Below are 17,283 nucleotides of genomic sequence, written 5' to 3'. Positions count from 1 at the left end.
AAAGTGGCCGGTGAGTGTATGTATATGTATATGGTCTGGTGTATATATATGTATATGGTCTGGTGTATATATATGTATATGGTACGGTGTCATTTGGTTTCTATACGAGCTACTATAACTGAAGGCACTTTGATGCCAAGTACTTGTGTTTTCCCCGTAGATCTTATAACCGTCTTGTTGCCACCATTTCCTTCCTGTGTAACCTGTAACACATGGGTGCGCATAATCTAAGCTGAGGTCTAGTGATGTGGCTGCGATATGTGCAGGACGCTCTGCTTACGAATACAAAAATGTATAGCATATACCATGTGGGCAACATGGCCGGAATGGTAGATGGGGCAGAGCTTAGCCGTACTTGGTTTACATTGCAGAATATATAGATAAAAGGAATTGTCCAGGATTCGGAAAACATGGTAGGGTTCTGACTTCAAGTACATATGTCATAACTGGTACCATTAAAAGCAAAGCCATATGGAGCACACAGGTAGTGTTCACAGTCAGGCTTGATGGATGAGGCGGCCCCAAAATCTCTCCACCACCACGTGATAGGTCGGATTAATTAATGATGTTATCATTGCTGCTATGACGTCACATATGAAAGATTTCCAACAGTCCCTATAAATGAGAAGGAGTCCATCTGACCAAGCCCTTAGGTGGAAGTTATTGGGCGTTCCTTGGTGGAATGGGGTTGTCTCCATGCAGGTCATGGTCGGCTAAAGTGTCCCAGGATTTTCTTACCAACCATATGAGGACGCAGTTTATATATTACATAAGAGTAGAGTATACAGCCTTACTAACCATTCATGTGTCATAGTAGCGCTGAGGTCTTTGGGTTGGTTTTCCCGTACTAAGTGCAGTGGGTTTGGCATAGGAAATCCTGTGGCAGTAGAAGTCTATCCTCTAGGCACATATATAATAATTTGTGACATAACAGAGTGCGGCCCGCCTTACAGGAAGATGACTAACACTACATGGCGGTATTGTTTACTGACATGAAAACTATTCGTCTGTTTTTGGATTTCGCCCCGTTGCCTGTGTTCCCTAGTGCGGTATTATACGTAGCTTTATATGTTTGTATTCAGTAGCCTATGTATTATATGTTATATGTACAGTTTATGTTCTGACCCCTGTTTTGCTTTGCACACAGGACTCCTTGATATATGGCGCCCACCACGTGTAACACCTCCTACTCCCACGTCCAAATCAACTACCTGGCCCCGGTGTACGGGGTGGAGTTTTTTTTAGCTTTATTAGGAAATGGATTTGCCATCTGGTTACTATTGCCCAGAGGATCGAAGAAAAGCCACGCTGGCATCATCTTCTCTCTGAACCTTGCCGTCAGTGACTTGGCCTATGCGTTGTCTCTGCCCCTCCTCGTGGCTTATTACGCTATGGGCAAAAATTGGGTCTTCGGCCTCGCCATGTGTCAAGTAGAACGGTTTCTTTTCAATTGCAATCTTTACGGAAGCATCTTCTTCATCACTTGCATCAGCGCCAACCGTTGCCTGGGCGTGGTGTACCCATTCTATGCCAGGGGTAAGGTAGAAAGTAAGCATGCCAAGGTGGCCAGTGTGATTGTCTGGGTGATAGTAGCCACCATCTCGGCTCCGGTCTTTAAATTTTCGGCAATAAAGGATGTAGGTGAAAAAAAGGAATGCATAGGAACGGCTCTTGACAGTATGTTGCCCTCCTACATACCTTACAGCTTGTTCCTTGCCGGATTCGGCTGTGGTCTCCCTTTTGTGATCACCTTTTTTTCGTACATTGGCATCGCCAGGGCCGTATGCAAAAGCCATGGACTTGAATCAAGAGAGAAGAGGAAGGTGGTCACCATGGTCTGCATCGTGGTGGCTCTTTACTCCATCTCCTTTCTGCCTTATCACATTCTGAGGAACCTGAACCTTAGGAACAGACTGAAACCACCGTCTTGTCAGTTGTCTTCTCATGTCCACTCTGCTTTTCAGGTAACCAGAGCTCTGGTGGCGTTGAACCCTTGTATTCATCCATTGTTGTACACATCGGTCATGGACAATGTGAGGGCAAGGCTTGGTTGCTGCCAAGGATCTGAAGAGCAAAAATCTGAAGATATACGACTGTAATAGGAGACTTCAACTGATCAGGAAGAGACAACTTCAAACTCAAGGAGATTGGCAAGTGGTTGAGCGAAAAGGACATGGGAAAAGGTCAAGAACACTGTATTGTAAACAATGTCCAAGACTCTCCTTTAGCACTAGATCAGTCTTGGACAACGTTAAGTCTGAACTTCAACCTTACAAGTAAACCGAAGCCACTGTCTTGTAAGTGATCTTCTTGTGTCCACTCCACTTTTCCAATAACTAGAGGTCTGGTGGAATTGAGTCCTGAACTCATCCATTGTTGGACACGTCAGTCATGGACAACGCAAGGGCAAAGCTTGATGGTTCCCTGAACCTGTAGACCATAAATCTGGAGATATACAACCGTGGTGTGAGACTTCAACTGTGTAGGAAGGCCAAGGGACTTGGAAACTGGTCAAATGGAAGGGAAATGGAAAAGGTTAAGAGTATGGATCGTATCGTGGTTGAGAAGAACATTGTACAACAATGTCCAATCTTCTCCTTGAGCACTAGATCCATCTTGGACTAAGTTAAGCAACCAATGTCTGTAAGGAACTTGTAAAGCATTCATATTTATGTATGGTTCTAAGATACTATTGCCTGCAAATATGGTGGATGACCCAGAATAGTCACTTACCACGTACAACTATATGTGGCCAGATGAGTGGTTAGGCTTGGCCGTATTGTATGAGCTGCCACCAAATAAATCTCTATATAAATATAAAATTTTCTATAACATATACACAATAATACCACATTTATAGCCCTAGGTTGGGCAGATTACAGCTTAGGTCCTCTTACTGTTTCTGAAAGAAGCCATGTTTTTCAATCCCGTACCACATCTTCAAATACAGTTATCCATAACCCACTATTATCTGGCCGATATGAGGATATACAACAACATAATCATCCATTATTTATTCTACAGCTTTAAGGTCTTGTTCACACTGGCGTTTTTCACTATTGTAACCACAGTTATTGACTCAGTGACAACTAGTATTGATTTTAATGGTCATTTTAACCTGTATTGAAAATTATATTATTGTGAATGTGGGCCAAATGAATTCTTCTCGAGTGTAACCACGTTGTTTTAATAAAGTTATTGGTATAGCTTGCCGCGTCTGCCATGTTTGTGTGATCCTTTCGGTACTGGTGCAGATTTGTCTGACACTTGTTAGAATTTCCAATGTTTGGAGAGTCTGTCTGTTACGCCCATACATGATCTGCCCACATTTACTACATCTGGACCATGCAGTTCCTTGGGGGTGGTGCCTATTTAAGCAGTTCCTCGGGGGCGGTGCCTATTTCTCTGCTTAATGGGTTCAGGAGCAGCCATAATGCTAAAAACTGTACAAATCTCATCCACAAGCTCCGACTCCTGCAGCAAATACGGTCTGGAATATCTGGATTGTATACTGTCTGACTGTCCAGGACTGAATGTGGTCTGGAGATATGGATTCCTTGTATCATAGTGATCTATATAGCAGGCCTGCCTCCCCACGGCTCCTCTGTCCTATACTATATACAGTATGGGGTAGTAGAGCTGCAGGGAGGCAAGGACTAAGTAAAGGAACCAGGACGTCACCCGCTTCTGCGTCACCAGATACCAAAACCTGAAGAAATAGAGAAATACATTAAAGGGATCCTATCAGTCAGACACAATTTTTTCTAGGTACCACGTCGGAATAGCCTTAAGAAAGGCTATTCTTCTCCTACCTTTTGTTGTCTTCTCCGCGCCGCCGTTCGCCTACAATTCCGGTTTTTCTCAGTATGCAAATTAGCTCTCTCGTTGTACGGTGGGCGGGCTCCAGTGCTCAAACAGCACTGGGGATGTCCCCAATGCTGCGAGAGAACTCTCTCCAGCGCCGCCTCCATCTTCGTCAGCAGAGTCCTCTTCTTCCAGCGGTGGCTTGTAACTTCTAGGCCTCGGGCAGAGCAGACTGCACATGCCCACAGGCCACGAGAAAATGGGCGCTTACAATACTGTGCAAGCAGCCATTTTCTCGTGGCCTGTGGGCATACGCAGTCTGCTCTGCCTAAGGCCTAGAAGATACAACCCATCGCCGAAAGAAGAGGTTGAAGAGGACGCCGCTGATGATGATGGAGGTGGCGCTGGAGAGATCGGCTGATCCGAACAGTACTCGCTCATCTCTAGAGAGGATATTTTTTTAACCCAAAGACATAACGAAAGTAACACCTGAAATCTACTTCAGCTTCTCTATTCTCTAAACCTATTTCAGTTTCACAAACATGGGGTGGGGGGATTTATCATGTCTTGTACACCTGTTTTCTGGCATTCAAGGAATGAAAAGCTGCTCCCCTTCAGGAAAATAAGCTGCGTAAGACTAAGGGCTACTTCACACGTGAACTGCCCGCGCGGGTTTTGACAGAGAGAGAGACGCGGTGAGCCACGTCTCTCTCTTGTCAAAACCCGCCCGCCGCGACCATCGCTGTCGCGGCTTAACCCTCTGCTGTCGGCTCAAATGAATGAGCCGACATAGGAGGGAGCTGCCGGGGGCGGAAGCCGCGCGGCTGAGCCTGCGCGGCTTCCGCCTGAAGAAAGGACATGTCCTTTCTTTTCGCCGCTAGCAGCAGCTCGCCGCTAGCGGAGAACAGAAGCCCGGCGGTCTCCATAGACCACCATTATAAGGGGAGGTTTTGGACGCGAAATCCGCTGTCAAAAACCTCCCCTTATACTCACGTGTGAACTAGCCCTTAGGGCCCCTTCACACGGCGTAAGCGCTTGGCTCATTCCGAGCCGTACACGCGAGCGCTTCTAAACACTTCCCATTCGCTTCAATGGGAGCGCTCGTAAAGCCGGCGCTAGCAGACCAATGCACTGCGCTGTACTCTATGAAGTCCTTCTAGTGTCCAAAAATTCGGTGGGTATTTCTGCCCCGTGTGCTGGTAGGACAGGCAGAATTTTTAATTAACATAAAATAAATCTGCATGACTCTGTCACCCTATAAGAGGGCAAAGACCCCCCCCCACCCGTGTTAGTAGTAAAGTAAAACCAAAAACTTTCTAAGGCTAAGGCCCCACGGTTAGCCTTGCGGTTCTTTCCGCAGCGCTTTTAAAAAAAAGTTCACAGAGTTTTCCTCCGCAGACTTTCTCTTAACATTATATCTACGGGAACGCCGCCGGCGTTTCCGTAGATATAATTGACATGCTGCGATTTACAAAGCCGCAACGGCTTTGCAAATCGCAGTGTGTCCGTGCTGCAATCTTTTCCGCAAAGTGGGGATGGGATTTGCATGAATCCCACCCACTTTGCCTGGACTGTACAACGCCGCGATTTTTCCTGCAGCATCTCCACTGTGGGCAAATTGCGGCGTTTCCGGTACATGGCGCCCCGGCCTTAGGGAGGGAAGCTTGTGCTGCTGTTAGGACTAAGGGAAATCAGATTAACATCATAATCAAGACTACAGAACTTAATACAGAATGTCCTCTGAACAACGGGCATTTAACTTATAGTGCTTCACAAAGGTCAGGTGAGATGACCAAGAACAAAGAAGCTGAACAAATTTGGTCCAAGGGCACCGACCGGCTCTCAGCCCAAGATATAGATAAAGCCCTGGTAGAATGGGCTGTAAGAAATTCAGGGGGAGATAACTCCTGACCAGAAAAAGAAGCTTTGATGGCTTCCTTATTCCATCTAGAAGGGTAAGCTTGGAGGATCTAAGACCCTTGAACCTACCATACATATTAATAAGGAGGTTCTCAGGTCTCTTGAAAGGATGGGAGACTAGTGATGAGCGAGTAGTATTCGATGGAATACCTCGCCGGCATAGGAATGCGTGTAATCGGCTAGGCACCAAGGGGTTAAAACGAATTGAATATTCGAAGTGTTTAACCCCTAGGTGTTCGGCCGATTACACGCATTCCTATGCCGGGGAGGTATTTGATCGAATACTACTCGCTCATCACTATGGGAGACCTCACTTCAGGGTATTTGGTGGAAAATTGGACGATGTCCTCATCTCCAGTTCGCTCCAGCGTCCTTGCCTGGTCTTCCCGTCCGAATGCATCGGTAGTCAACAAGGTCCAATAAGGTTAGACATTCTGTCTTTCAGGTGTATCCACTACCTGAGGGAAAGACAGGGACTGGGAGTGAGGCAGATCTTCTTGTTGAGACTGAGTAGCGGACAGTAGAGCATGGCCACCGCCGCTGTCACCACCACTGCGCTCATCCAGCAGGCAGGCGGCACGCCGTTACTGAGGCCTGCGCTGGTCAGAAGGATTTGCTCCTCCACACAGACCCCGCTAAAGTGGGTCTGTGATTACATTGCCCCAGATGGTGCATAGCAGAAGCCGGCCAATGGAAACATGAGTGAGGGACCACAGCCTTGCTTCAAACAGCGAAGCAACCAAAGAGGGGAGGGGGGGTGTAATAATTATTCCTCTCCTTCTTTTGCAGCCTTCAGCTGAAGAGGACTGAAGTCACCCCAGCCTGTCTCCATCTTACATTCCTTTCTTGGGCGCTGCCCAGACCTCGTCCCCTCCTTTGCTTCTTGTCTGTTCTGTATCCAATAGTTATGTGCTAAAACTTGTTGTAACTTTATACTGAGAGAACCATTCATGTGCTCATCAATGTGCGGTATTATACAATGCTAGAAATATGACAATGCGCTATAAGTTCAGCACAGATATCTTACCGCTGTCAGAAGGGCAGGACTTACAGCCAAGCGCCATCGCCCCTCCCTGACTGTACTCTAACGTAGCCTTGTACTTTCAGAAGGGGCCGCTCCTCACAGCTCAGCGTATATAATACCGCTCAGTGCCATAAATAGGAATGGCAGGGCCTCAATGCGAACATTTGACATGCCCCCCCCCACACACACAACCCACCCACCCGGCACACTGATATTGTCCATCTTCAATGATGGAACAGATGTCACTTGTGCCGGGCCTGCGTCACAGCGTATTATGACGCAAACTCGGCCCACGTGACATCAGGAACGTCACCAAATAGCCCAGGAGAGGTAAGTAACAGTGTTTTTATGTTCCCTCACCTCTCCTAGCCCTCCAATCATTATACTCGGGGGTCCGAAAAGACCTCCTGTGTATAATAATAGTGGTGTTTGTGGGGTTCGCAGACTCTGAGCCCAGAGATTTTAACTTATATTGATCAATGAATGTGGACTGTGACATCCAACAGGCAGAATTACACATCTGCTCTATGGAAGCCGAGAATGGATTGTGTAGAACCTGCTCTAATGTATTCTGGGGAACCCCGGGCTTCACGTGAACACTAGAGATGAGCAAACACTGTTCGGATCAGCCGATCCGAACAGCACGCACCCATAGAAATGAATGGAAGCACCTGTGACGCTGACTTTGCCGGCGGCCGGCGTCACAGGTGCTTCCATTCATTTCTATGGGTGCGTGCTGTTCGGATCGGCTGATCCGAACAGTGTTTGCTCATCTCTAGTGAACACCTCCACATCACTACGGTTCAGCCTGAAATTATTAGGAGGGAACATTTGGTTCGCAGTCAGTTTTCCAGATGATCACAAGCTAGCTTGTCCTTATGGACATCCCACAATTCCCACACAAATAAATGGAGCAGTGGCATGTACATTCCTGATCTGTCCACACGGGGCACTCAGGGACTCCCATTCTCATCCTCCACCCACGGAATAAGGGAATACGTGTTATTAGTGGGAGAGCCCTGGTGTTACCTACCAGTGATATGTTTTTCAGTCTTTCTAGTAGGGCTTTAACCCCTGAAGTGCTACCAATACACAAGAGGCACCGCAGCTGCCAACGGCTGGAGTGGGGGCCACAAGGAAACAATGTATAGGAATCCCCCCATCCCAAATAACCAGTACTGTCAGTGTATGGGTGCTAGAGGCTATTGTAGTGATCTCAGCATGTGACAGCGGGGACCATAAAGCAGAAGTGGGAGCTGTGGTTATAAATGACAGCAGAGACGACTCCGTATTCAACTGATTTATTAGAATCAAGTGACAGATAAGAGGAGCGGCCATCTTCTGATCTTACCCAGGCGCTTCTGCTTAGTTGGTCGATGGTCTGTGGTTAAAAAAAAAAAAAATTTTTTTTAGAAAGGGCTAAACAAATCGTTCCTTATTACAGAGAGTAGTCAGAACAGCCGTATAGAGAGTATCTGGTGTACAGGAAAGCGGCGACGGCGTGCTTGTGACTCTCCTTCCATTACTATGAAAGTTTCAAAACAAGAGTTAGGGTCTATTCACACGGAGGACATTGGCGCGGAATCCGCGTCAGAATCAGCGCTGAAAAAAAGACTCCCATTGACTTCGTTTTCCGCGAGGAGCCCATTAAAGTCAATGGGAGTCTTTTTTCAGCGCTGATTCTGATGCGGATTTCGCGCCAGATTCAGCGCCAACTTCCTTCATGTGAATGGACCCTTAAAGGGGTTTGTCCAGGAATTTGACAAATGCCTGGGAAGGTGTAAATTAGAAAAAAAATTAAAAATTCTCTTTCATACTCGCCTGTCCCTAGGGCTCCAATGTCCACTGCTGCTGTCAAACCTATGTAAGTGACATCACCAGGTCCTTTCCAACTAACTGGTCATGTACAGCACAGGACTTTTGACAGTGAAAGCAAGGTGGGGTCAGGAGAGTATGATTTTGTTTTTAAAAAATGAATAAAAGGAATTACTTGGCACTCACCGAAAATAGCGTAAAAAGTTGAAACTTTATTGAAGAATGTCCATACAAAGTTTTAAAAGCGGGAGGAGGCACGCTCAGCAACCGGGCGACAGCTGTTTCGTATACAAAATATACTTTTTCAACGAGCTTGAAAAAGTATATTTTGTATACGAAACAGCTGTCGCCCGGTTGCTGAGCGTGCCTCCTCCCGCTTTTAAAACTTTGTATGGACATTCTTCAATAAAGTTTCAACTTTTTACGCTATTTTCGGTGAGTGCCAAGTAATTCCTTTTATTCATTTTTTCACATTTCTTTACTCTGGACTTAGAGCACCACCACATTTAGCGTTTTTTTGTCTCCCGTGCAGATATATACCTCTGTATGAGTAGTGCCACCTATACCTACGTGCATCTTTATGATTTTGTTTTTAAACACCTCCTTCCAGTTCCTGGACAACCCCTTTAAGCCCCCTGTCAAAGATATTCTCAAAACTGCTACAGAAGTGAATGTAGACAAGAAGACAGGAACAAGAGACTGGCGAGTTGCGGGTTCCAAAGATGGGGCCGGTGGATAAGCCATATATGCCCCAGACAGGACAGTATTGTGTGTGAAACTGACCCATTATGGGTCAATGAGAGACAAGACCACTCCTGACCATGCATGGTGTCTGCTATTGTAGCACTTACATGATGAGACTAAGCTGTAATACCAGATACAGACCGCGGACAAGAGTGGCGCAGACTCAGGAAGAAAGCGGCCATGTCTCCATACACCCAGCCCTATATCATAGAAGAACTTACTTGGCCCATTCCACATTCAGAATTAGATGGTCGTAACCAAAGCCAGAGACACCAGCGATAGCGCGCGCTGCGTCTTCTCTGCGGTGAAAACTGATGAAGGCAAAACCCTGGAGGTGAAGAGCGGAAGACAAATGTTATGTACGAGGGCCAGACCATAATGTCATGACATATCTGACCATAAAGGGATGTTCTAAATCGTGTTACGCGTATTGTAGATGTGAGGGGAGGAGCTCGACAGGGAGTCAAAATGACCCCTCCTCGGGCCCCGAACCATGAATAGAATAGTATCAGCTTTGACATCTGTTCTAAGTCATGTATATGTAATTGGTGGGGCCTGAAGCCAATGGGAGCTGAGCTGCAGTACCCATGTCCGGCCACTATACAGGGCACAGCGCTATCTGCTTCTGGCTCTATATAGTATACGCACATGAAGTGGTTCCAAAAAGTTGACCCAAAGGCCGGCCAATCAGATATTCTAGGTCATAATTAATGAATCCCCGGACAATCCCTTTAACACTGCATTTCTGCTGCATACCCCATCCAATGGGACAAGATAAGACAGGGAACCTCTTTCTCCAAACAATCTATGGCTGTGCAAACAGACAATGCAACAGCTTTGTGTGAAAGCCAAAAAAAAGATCCCACGATGGTTCCTGCATCCTTATTATGTTGGGATCCGCTCCAGTGCTTAAGGCTATATAGAAATCATTCACACACAGCGGTAATAGATGTAAAAACAGGCAGTGTTACCTAAAGGTAGTAACATATTTATAAGGGGTCACTGGTATATGCCATCTGTGGGGTCTGACCTCTGGGGCCGCCAAGAGAGGGGACACGATTCCGATTTAGCAAAGCATCCCACTGGAAAAGGGCTCATGGTCAGAGGGAAAACAGGACTGGTGGACTCTAGATATAAGACCCCCTGATATATGTGGATGGGGACAAAGCTGCAGTAACCAGTAATGGCCACTGCACAGTGATGGCGCTGTGATGTTGCGATGTGGTCCATTATAATCAGACCCAGTGAATGTGAATGGGGACCTGATATCAGGTGATCGGTGAGGTTGCCAGGTCTTGAACTCATCGAATACCCATGGCTTATTTTAAGGATAGGCCTTTCTTTAATATTACAAATGAATATCTGCCTTCAGATTGGGTACCTTTGACTGTCCGGTAGTTTTATCCTTGGCCAGGTAGATACGAGAAATGGATCCGAAAGGCCTGAAGAGCTCCTGGAGGTCGGTTTCCCGGGTATCTTCGGATAAGTTAGTAACACGGATAGTAGCATTGTCATCAGCTATGGAGAGAACACAGACAAGCAGGAGTTAATGGAAACCCTACAGAGAGCACCTACTAAGTCCTGTAGATGTGGAGGGAGAATTTAACATGTGGGTGGGCACCGCGCCCTTCCAAAACAGCTCATACCATCCAACCCTGGAAAGTAATCTCGTTCCCTCTCATTTCCACATGTCCTCCATATACATGGACACCCCCCCCCATGCTGGATGATGATTCTCCCTCATAACCCAATGCTTCCCCTCTTTAAGGTCTTCTTCACATAGCGCAGTTTAAATATTAAATCCAGGATTGGATAAAAACTGCACTGTATGTACAAAGGCCAAGCGTAATCACCGTGTCAGGGCCCCGAGTATCACTTGCAGACTTGCAACCTCCTAACCCAAGTGGAAAAGTGTGTACCTCTCCGATTCGGCTGCATGGACTCTCCTCGGCGGCTTCCTCCGTCTCTCAGGCTGGGTGGGACGTACTTTCCTGTCTTGCTCACTGGAGCCTGCGCTGGTTCAGGTTCTGTGGAGAAGGCAAGAAAACCCTTCTTAATGTTAAGCATTGATGCCTTTCCCCCGATCAAACATTGAAGGGGCTGCCCACAGGCCGCATGAAATACTTGTACATAAAAGAACACCGCTGCTATAAGACAGCAGGCGTACTACATTCCCTCAGCAGGGGGCGCTATACATACCGGCTCCTGGGGCCTTCTCCTTGTCTGCTGTGGACAGACCCAGCTGCTCAGCCAGCTCCTTCTGCATGGGACCCAAAGTGTCTTTGTAGGGGCATCTTGTGGTCCAATGGTCTCCCTTACAAATTCTGCAAGACACGATCTTCTGACCCTTCAACTTGTTCATTGGATCTTCTTCTTCTTGATTATTCAGATCCTGTAAGAGCAGAAGACTTTATATCAGCAGTGTATATGGATAAAAGACACACTAGAAGGATAGTCAGAATACCACATGGGGACATTCATGTTAACCCCATACTACATACCCCTTACCTTCCTCCATATGCCTGTTACATGGTCTGCCCCCTACTGACAAGCATTCGTTCCTGCAATCCATGATATTGGTCACCATGCAATACTATACTTCCTCAGCAGAGGACAAATGTAAAACTGGCCAAATCTTCCGCATAGGAGACTCCGCTCCACCAGGGGGCACTAATCTGGTTTATGATCCTTTATGGAGGTGACAGGATATGGCTGCTCATAGTGACCAGCCCCAGTAATAGTGATACATGTATCTATAAGGCAGTCGGTGGGTCGTGTCAGGGAATGTAATGGGGTCAGCGCTCTCACCTCTTTACTTGTGATGAAGGTCATCAGGACGTCATCGCTGACTGTGGTGGTGGCGACATTTGGTCCGGGTGGGTCATACTCTGAATTCCCAAACTTCTTCCAATTCTAAGGAGAGACAAAAAAACATAAAGGCAAAGATAGGGTTAATCATGTGCCAGCGCAGTATGAGCACGTGGGACGCCTCTGGGTCACGGGTGCACTCACCTTCCTGCGGGCCACCACCTTGGAGGCTTTACGGGTTTCAATTTTAAAGGTGCGAACGATCTGTAAGGAAAGAAGAAAAAGCTGGAATGAAGAAACTGAGAATACAGGACAGTTCACACTGCGGCAGTATGAGGCCCTCGCCCATAGTACAGAGACTTTCTAACATGGAGTGTCGTGTAAGGAGGACCGAGGCGCTCATGACCTATGGATTCTAATATATGCTACACAATGGCCGCAACGTTACACCTACATAACGTCTTAGTCCGCTGTATAGGAAAACTCTGCTTTTCTATAGGTACAACGATATATACTAGCCTAGCGGAGGATACGGACACACTCTTGGGCCTTCAGACTATGAGACACATATGCCAGGAACTTTCCCTGGATATATGAGAGCCTTAGACGGAAGATGGGACACAAGGAAGTAACACACCGCCCTCTAGTGGCTCCACTTGCTCATCTCACATTCGCGACGTGTCTTCCCTATACCCATCATGTGTTCTTCAATCCAACCCTAGATATATTCACATGCAGCAGATGTGTTATCCAAATTTAGTCGACCATCCACGCGCTTGCTGCCGATACACGGAACAGGTTGTGTTGCAGAAAATTCTGCAACAAAATCCTCGGAATGTGAATTCATTCTGATGCTGCCAATACACGAGACAGCCATTATACAAAGCCAGGGCCGTCCGCATCAGTCATGTTTGTGACGCGCAGGGGGTTATTACTATGACTCTCCCTCTCCACGTGACACACACACACAGACAGACACATATACACACACATATATACACACACACAGCTCTGCAGTAAGCACTTGGTTATCACACGTGATGTGGTCACGCCCTCTGCAGGGCGAGGAGATAACAGCAAGTGACGGCACCCACCTTAATCTTCTTGTCATTCTCATCCAGCTTGTACTCTGTGATGGTCTTTATGTTTCCATTGATGACTTCTCGAGGGGTGTCCAAGACAACTATGGAAGATCACAGGTTATACCGACATATACTGTACAGCTGGGCCTGAGGGGGGCGCTATTAAAGGTAATCTGTCAGGGTGATTTGGGACCCTAGACCACCCACGGGTTTCACCCTTAGCATATTAACTCCTATCCACAGCATAATGGATAACTTGCAGATTGGTGGTGGTCTGACAGATCTGACCCCCACCGTCACAGAGACTCTCCCCCGTTCTGAATGAGGCAGTGGTCAGGCAAAGCGGGCTCCATCCATTCATTCATTTCAGTGGGAGCGCCGGAAGTAACAAAAGTAGAGTGCTCCACAATCTCCAGGGCTCCCACTGAAATGAATGGAACGATGCGTGCACCGCCAGGCCATTGCTCCATTTACAATAAGGGACAAAGCACCCCCATTCTCCTCATCGGCGAGGGTCCGAGTAGTCGCCCCCCACTGATCTGTAAATGATTCCCTATCTTATGGATAGGCCATAACGTCTTCAGATAGGAAAAGCCCTCCAAGGACGGTGTCAACAACTTCACTACATGAGACTGGGATGCAAACCCTAAAAGTAGAGTCACCACAAATGACATGTTGGACTTTGGTGACGCACGGAATATAAGAATATGGCTTACAGTCACATCCATGGTCCTTCTCGACGGCCGGACTTAATGGCTCATCTTCACCTTCTTCCTCGACTTGGTCGGCCCAGCTTGGCTTGGAACTGCAACAGAAGATACAGGCGTCACCCCATGTCCCTTGTTGTAATAACGAGGTTGCAGCTCAGCCCCATTTATTTGACAGGGACTGAGCTGCAACATGGCCATGTGATGACACTGGAACTCAATGGCAGTCCTAGAAAATCACATTAACATGTTCACTGCTGGAAAATATTTTGTTGCTCTGCGGTCTCCCAATTTAATCCAGGCTAAACTTCTACTATTGCCGCCGCCGCTGTTCTTAGCTCTGGTGCACTAGGGCGTGGTCAATGACATCGGTTTGCATGAACTGCTTACAATCCACCTGCTTCATTATTAGAGGCTTGGGCTGCTGGTCTGTCCCCCATGCTTTATACTGCAGGCTGGCTTATTTACTGTGCATATAAGTTCAGTGCACATTGAGGCAGTTTTCATTCCAGCCTGGTTCACATCTGCGTTCGGTATTCCAGTTGGGGACTGTCTGTATGTTTTCCTCTCCGTATGACTCACGCGGGCACCACACGGACCCCATTATAGTCTATAGGGTCTGTGTGCTATCATAAGCTCACCGCCTGTCAATGAGTTCGCTATTCCGTTTGTAAGGTCCCCAAGCAGACACCCCGAATGGAATACCAAATGCAGATGTAAACCAGGCCTTAGACACAAGGATTAACCCATTTATGTTGGAGGTTATATATTTTTCAGTTCCAAGGGCCCATTCACACTACGGATACGCTGACTGATTCTGAACGTTAAAACACGTTCAGAATCAGCGGCGTATAAAGCAATCCCATTCATTTCTATGGGAGCCGGCATACGAGCGCTCCCCATTGAAATGAATGGGTTGCTTCTTTCACCACGAGCCCTCCCATTGAAGTGAATGGGAAGTGGCGGCGTGTACGGCTAGCTCTGCTCATGCCGAGCTGTACATGCAAGCACTTTCCATTCACTTCAATGGGAGCGCTCGTACAGAAAAAAGCAGCCCATTCATTTCAATGGGGAGCGCTCGGATGCTGGCTCCCATAGAAATGAATGGGATAGCTTTATACGCCGCTGATTCTGAACGTGTTTTAACGTTCAGTCAGCGTATCCGTAGTGTGAATGGGCCCCAATAATGGAACTCTAGGCATAAATGGGTTAAAGGGTTACACATGTCTCGTAAAGGAATGGGATATTGCCAACATATGCCATGACTTTATGACTGTAGGGGCAGGGATACTATTTACAGGATCCCACTGACCCCAAGAAGGCGACTACCCAATTGTATAAGGAAATGGGGTCATCATTAAGTTAATGGGGTCACTTACAGTATCCTGCGTTTTACATACAGATCAGCTCAAATCGTGCAGGCAAACAGTGGGGTAAATTATTATTCCCCCATGCACTGGATAGGGTGTAAGTGTTTGACTGGTGGAGATATTGCACCAGTGACAAAAAAAAAAAAAAAACAGGGGCCCCGTCTCCCATCTGAACACCGTGGTAGGTGGAGAATACGTGGCCGCTCAATTCATAGTCTATGGGAGACAGCGCAGTGCTGTAGCCCCACAGAAATGAATGGAGACCCCATACACTTGTGATCTGCAGGGGGGTGAGCAATCGGACCCCTATCCAGTGACGAGGGATTGATCAGCGGTTTTAGATGCTTTGTGCCTTGATAAGGAGGGTATTGGACAGAAGGGAATCTCTATTTTGCTCAGTTGCATAGCGCCATCACATTCTGCAGTGTAGTACAAACATTATCCCATATAGGTTCCTGTCCGGATGTCTTTGGAGTGTGGGAGGAAACACGAGGAGACCGCACAAACGCCAATCAGATGTTGTCCTCGGCATTGTTTCGTTGCAATTCCTCAGTGCTAACCACTAAGTGTCCATTCTCAACCCCCCTCCCAGGAATAATCGGCAATTTCTCCCCTATGATATTTTTTTGCAGTACAACCCCTATAAGGTCAGATTTTGGCTGCGACTCCCATCGTGTGACCAAAGATTTCCATGTCGCCCTCGACTCCTACACATGAACTGAGTCACATGACGACCCCTCCAGGGTGTCGCAAACCTTTAGTCGCAGACCGACTAGCGCAGGATTCGTGGGTGAAGGTTTCACGATAATCTCCAGTCTAAAGCTGAGCAAGCGACTTCTCCCTTGCAGCGAGCGACCAATCAGATTCCAGCTCTCATACTGCACAGGCCTCAACCACATATAAGCAGCCGTATGATTGGTTAGTCTAGTCAGCTGATCCCCCTGCTATATATAAATGCGGCATCATGCGCCTGTCCCTCCCTTATGTCTCCGCTCCCCCAGCACTACAACCCCCCTCCTCCTGACCCCATACGCCCCCCACTATTTGTCTCTTCCTCATCCCCCGTCTATATTCCCCGTCCAAGTGGCGTCACCAACTTCCCCCCGACTCGTAACTTACTCGTAGTCTCCGGTCGGCATGGCTGTGTCTGTGTGCCTTGATGGCGGCGGCGCCGGAAGTGGAAGAGAGATTCAGCAAGTCTCCACTACTCACCTCACTTCCGGTGCCGCTCTAGCCGCCGGCTAACCCTCTCAGTGGTGCGGATGGAGGACTAGGTCACGTGACAACGTCCGGCAGAGTGATAAAGTCACGTGACGTTATGGAGTTGGAATTGAAATGGCGGGAAAGAGACCAGTGTAGGGAATGCTGGGCTTTATAGTTCTATAGACTTAAAGGGGAGCTCCACCTGTAATTGGAGTCTCTCCTCAAACACTGCCCCCTTTAATAGACACTTAAAGGGGATGTACCAAGACTTAAAGGGATTTTACAGGAGGAGATGGGTGACTTACCCTTACTATAGGCCATGATCCTAGCCACAGTGTTCAGACAAATGCTGCAAACTTCTCATTGGCTATGAGGCACAGCGCCATACATTGTACAGTGGCTGTACTTGGTAGTGCAGCACCGCATTCACTTGCATGGGACTGAGCTGTGTGTGAGGTCACAGGCCTGTACAGACCAGTGCAGACTCTTCAGCTGGTCAGCAGGGATGGACCCGCTTTCTGATCTTATATTTGTGACCCATCCTAAGCACAGGCAATCTATAGTAAAGCCCTGGACATCCCCTTTAAGCTTCTTGATCCATAATAATCAGTAGAGATCCCACATGCACAATGACAGAGCACTGAATTCAGTTTCTCTTAGAGATGAATGGTGTAGCGGCACGAATATAGGGCATGGGACCCCTGTTCTCATGTGTGGTAGTCCAAGCTGACTACATATATGTATATACACACCTTTGATACCCAAATGCAGCGCCAGCGCCACTACACGTCCACTCTACGTGACCC

The 17,283-nt window shown here is 47.4% G+C and overlaps 2 protein-coding genes across 3 annotated transcripts; one reads left to right on the top strand and one right to left on the bottom strand.

The window, feature by feature from the left end:
- The first annotated feature begins 1,159 nt into the window (after positions 1-1,159).
- Positions 1,160-2,179, top strand: P2RY11 (purinergic receptor P2Y11). Its single transcript, XM_075272659.1, has one exon. The coding sequence runs from the start codon at positions 1,161-1,163 to the stop codon at positions 2,097-2,099; it is 939 nt and encodes a 312-aa protein (XP_075128760.1). The 5' UTR covers position 1,160; the 3' UTR covers positions 2,100-2,179.
- A 5,854-nt stretch (positions 2,180-8,033) lies between these two features.
- On the bottom strand, positions 8,034-16,476 carry EIF3G (eukaryotic translation initiation factor 3 subunit G). 2 transcript variants are annotated; one of them, XM_075272621.1, is made up of 10 exons: positions 16,394-16,476; positions 13,914-14,002; positions 13,210-13,298; positions 12,320-12,379; positions 12,116-12,220; positions 11,507-11,699; positions 11,227-11,334; positions 10,689-10,825; positions 9,529-9,635; positions 8,034-8,129 (listed from the first exon to the last, which is right to left on the bottom strand). In XM_075272621.1, exons 1-10 carry the CDS (start codon positions 16,411-16,413, stop codon positions 8,114-8,116), a joined length of 924 nt encoding a protein of 307 aa, XP_075128722.1. In that variant the 5' UTR covers positions 16,414-16,476; the 3' UTR covers positions 8,034-8,113. The 2 variants fall into 2 exon arrangements, with proteins under 2 accessions (XP_075128722.1, XP_075128723.1); XM_075272622.1 differs by having other exon boundaries at positions 13,920-14,002.
- Between the last annotated feature and the right edge of the window lie 807 nt (positions 16,477-17,283).

Source organism: Leptodactylus fuscus, chromosome 5 (genome assembly GCF_031893055.1).
Source record: "Leptodactylus fuscus isolate aLepFus1 chromosome 5, aLepFus1.hap2, whole genome shotgun sequence".
NCBI lineage: Eukaryota > Metazoa > Chordata > Amphibia > Anura > Leptodactylidae > Leptodactylus > Leptodactylus fuscus.
Note: the sequence above shows the minus strand (reverse complement) of the source record. Positions and strands in the feature narration are given on the sequence as shown.

Bases quoted from the DNA above. Each gene is read 5' to 3' on its own strand.
- P2RY11 (XM_075272659.1), top strand. From the start codon at position 1,161: ATGGCGCCCACCACGTGTAACACCTCCTACTCCCACGTCCAAATCAAC.
- EIF3G (XM_075272621.1), bottom strand. From the start codon at position 16,413: ATGCCGACCGGAGACTACGA. The intron at 12,380-13,209 runs GTGGGTGCCGTC...CTTTCCTTACAG, and splicing joins AGAATGACAAGAAGATTAAG to ATCGTTCGCACCTTTAAAAT. The intron at 12,221-12,319 runs GTGAGTGCACCC...GTCTCTCCTTAG, and splicing joins AGGTGGTGGCCCGCAGGAAG to AATTGGAAGAAGTTTGGGAA.